At 46.2% G+C, this 2,524-nt stretch overlaps 1 protein-coding gene across 1 annotated transcript in view; it reads left to right on the forward strand.

Moving 5' to 3' along the window:
• Positions 1-1,819: 1,819 nt before the first annotated feature.
• Positions 1,820-2,524, forward strand: part of LOC108803647 (guanylate-binding protein 1-like) — a gene marked incomplete at its 3' end in the record, with an annotated part of 13,172 nt that continues 12,467 nt past the window's right edge. Inside the window, exon 1 of the mRNA XM_018575471.1 lies at positions 1,820-2,021. Within this exon, the coding sequence (XP_018430973.1) occupies positions 1,820-2,021 (202 nt within the window). The remainder of the gene's footprint in view (positions 2,022-2,524) is intronic.

The following is a 2,524-nucleotide window of genomic DNA, read 5'->3' on the forward strand; positions in this document are numbered from 1 at the left end:
CCCCTCCACTTATATGATCAGCACTGTGAAAAAATAAATGTCCGGAGCCGCCCCTTGTAGAGGAGTGGAAGTGGAAGGTATTTTCCTTGCTGTGAAATGTTCAGCTTTACAAGAAATGTCTGTTATATAACAGGATGTCTGTGCTGCCGTCTACACTAGGCTGGAAGGATTTTTCTTGTGGTTCTCCAAATGTTTGATATCACCATATCATGTGCAGGATCATAAGTGACCAAACAATAGACACAGATTTATTATTGGAGGGGTCGGGACTTTTACAAACTCTGGAAGCTGGAAGTGAAACATTTAAAAAAAAGTAAAACAAAATCACAGAAATGTTCAATGGTTGAGCACAGTGAAAGGGTTAAGTAAAAGTGAAAGTCAGTGAAGTCAGATGCTCTATATACAGCGAGCACTGCAGACAGGATCTCATTTCTCTCCAGAGGAGCCGAATGTGTAAGGTGACGGGATCTCAGCACTGCTACCAGTAGGTGAGATGATCCAGCACATACTTTATATCTGTGTTCTTGTTATATTATCTGGAGGACAAAAATGTTTACTGCGTTACGGGACAACTGTCACTTACATTATCTGGCAGTTGAATGAGATTTGGGTTTGGGATAGATGTGGGTTCGAAGTGAACTCAGCCCGTTCACAGTTCACTGACCCGGCGATCTAATGCGGCAGTTCACTCGCCATCATATTTTGTATTGATGATGCATTGCAAGGACCTTTGAGCTTTGGTCACCTGGGTTAGAAGGGATAATAAAGGGGCTTTGTTCTGTGTTAGTCCCTCACTATAAAGAGGGGGGTGCAGTCACAGTGTCGGTGTATTGGAAGCTGTAGCAGGGAAAGAATAGAGAGAGCTAGGGAGATACTTTTATTCTGTTTGCTATCTCTTTGGGCAAGCAACCACTTTGCTGCTTTTCTTTGTTTCTTGAGCTGGCCACACACCGATAGATTATCTGCAGATTTTCTCTGGTCAGATGGAAAAAGTGCAACAGATTCCTCCATCTACGCTAAACTGTGCAGATGGAGGAATCTCCCACTATCTGTTGCACGTTTTCCATCTGACCATAGAAAATCTGCAGATCATCTATAGCTGTATGGCCAGCTTTATTATGGGAGGCCGCTTAAATTTTTTATTTTATGGTTGATTTTAGGATTGAATTTTCTTTTAACATACATATTGTGGTATTGTGTGGCAATTCCATGGTAGAACTGGGGGTTGTAGTCACCCAGGACTCTCAGAGGGGCCGAGCAGTTCCAGGAGGCAAGTTCCTGTACTTGGAAAGAACTGACTGTGGTTCTTCCCAGGATTTCTGGATTTGGCACGGGATTCTGGAACAGGGAGATTTCTAAGAGAATCGGGTGGGATGAAATCTCCATTCCTGGGTCCATTGTTTATTAGTGGCCAGCACCTAATGATGGCACACCTGTGCACAGCCCTTATGGAAAAGGTGCTGCCTAATGCTCTGGGCTCCAACTGGGAAGAGGAACAGGGATGTTCAGGAGTCAGGAGGACTCCTCCCAGAAGGCAGAGGGGAGACAGGTGGCTGTTTGTGCTAGAGGCAAAGGAAGACAGCCGTGGAGGCTGAGAGAGCCGTTTACACATGGAGTATGTGTGACAACCTGGAGTCGGTGAGACTGTGTTCTGTTTGCTGGAATACAAGCATACGTTGTTGTATGGCTGATGAAAGCTACTTTTCTGTTACCAAAGAAATAAAAGACTGTTCTGTTTATGTTATAGTGGCTGCAAGACTGGTCTTTGAAACAAGCCAATAAATATTTACTTCTTTCAGAACTGACTGAATCCTCTGCCATGGAATCAGCAATCAGAATGGGTAGCCCAATCTGCCTCATTGAGAACAGGATAGAAGGAGGAAGAGCAAAGCTTGTGGTGAACCCTGAGGCCGTCAACATCCTCTCCAACATCCACCAACCAGTGGTGGTGGTGTCCATTGTCGGCATGTATCGGACTGGAAAGTCATACTTGATGAACAGGTTGGCTGGAGCTCAGAAAGGTGAGTGGTCAGCTTTTAGACTTGATTGTGAAATTAAAATGCCATTAGATTCAGAGGACATTTGAAGAATTTCAATTCCTCCAGCTAAATCCACATATCAGAGTTATTTTTGGCAGTTTGGAATCCCAAAAGAAGTCTGGGAGAAGTGCCTACAGGCAGGACCGTCTTTAAGGCAGGGCAAAAGGGGCACTTGCCCGGGGCCCAGTCATTGTTGTGGGGCCCTGCACCCCATAAACTAGAGCTGGTGAAAGTTTGAAACGTTTCTGTACCAGCCATCTAGTCTGCACTACGCTAGAGGGCAGCAGCCTCCTGTCCCACTCCCTATGTGCACCAAAGATCTCTGCAGCCGGGGATGTCACCTCCCACTCAGCAGAGGAGGAAGATCGATTTTGCACACCCTGCTTCATGGTCCTGCCCTCCCCCTCCATGGCTGCAGTCTCATCCTCCCCCCTGTGCACAGTGCACATGGCTGCTGGGTTGGGCTTCTATCTGGGTGGGGGGGG

This window comes from Nanorana parkeri, unplaced genomic scaffold, assembly GCF_000935625.1.
Source record: "Nanorana parkeri isolate BGI_ZX_2015 unplaced genomic scaffold, ASM93562v1 scaffold3982, whole genome shotgun sequence".
NCBI lineage: Eukaryota > Metazoa > Chordata > Amphibia > Anura > Dicroglossidae > Nanorana > Nanorana parkeri.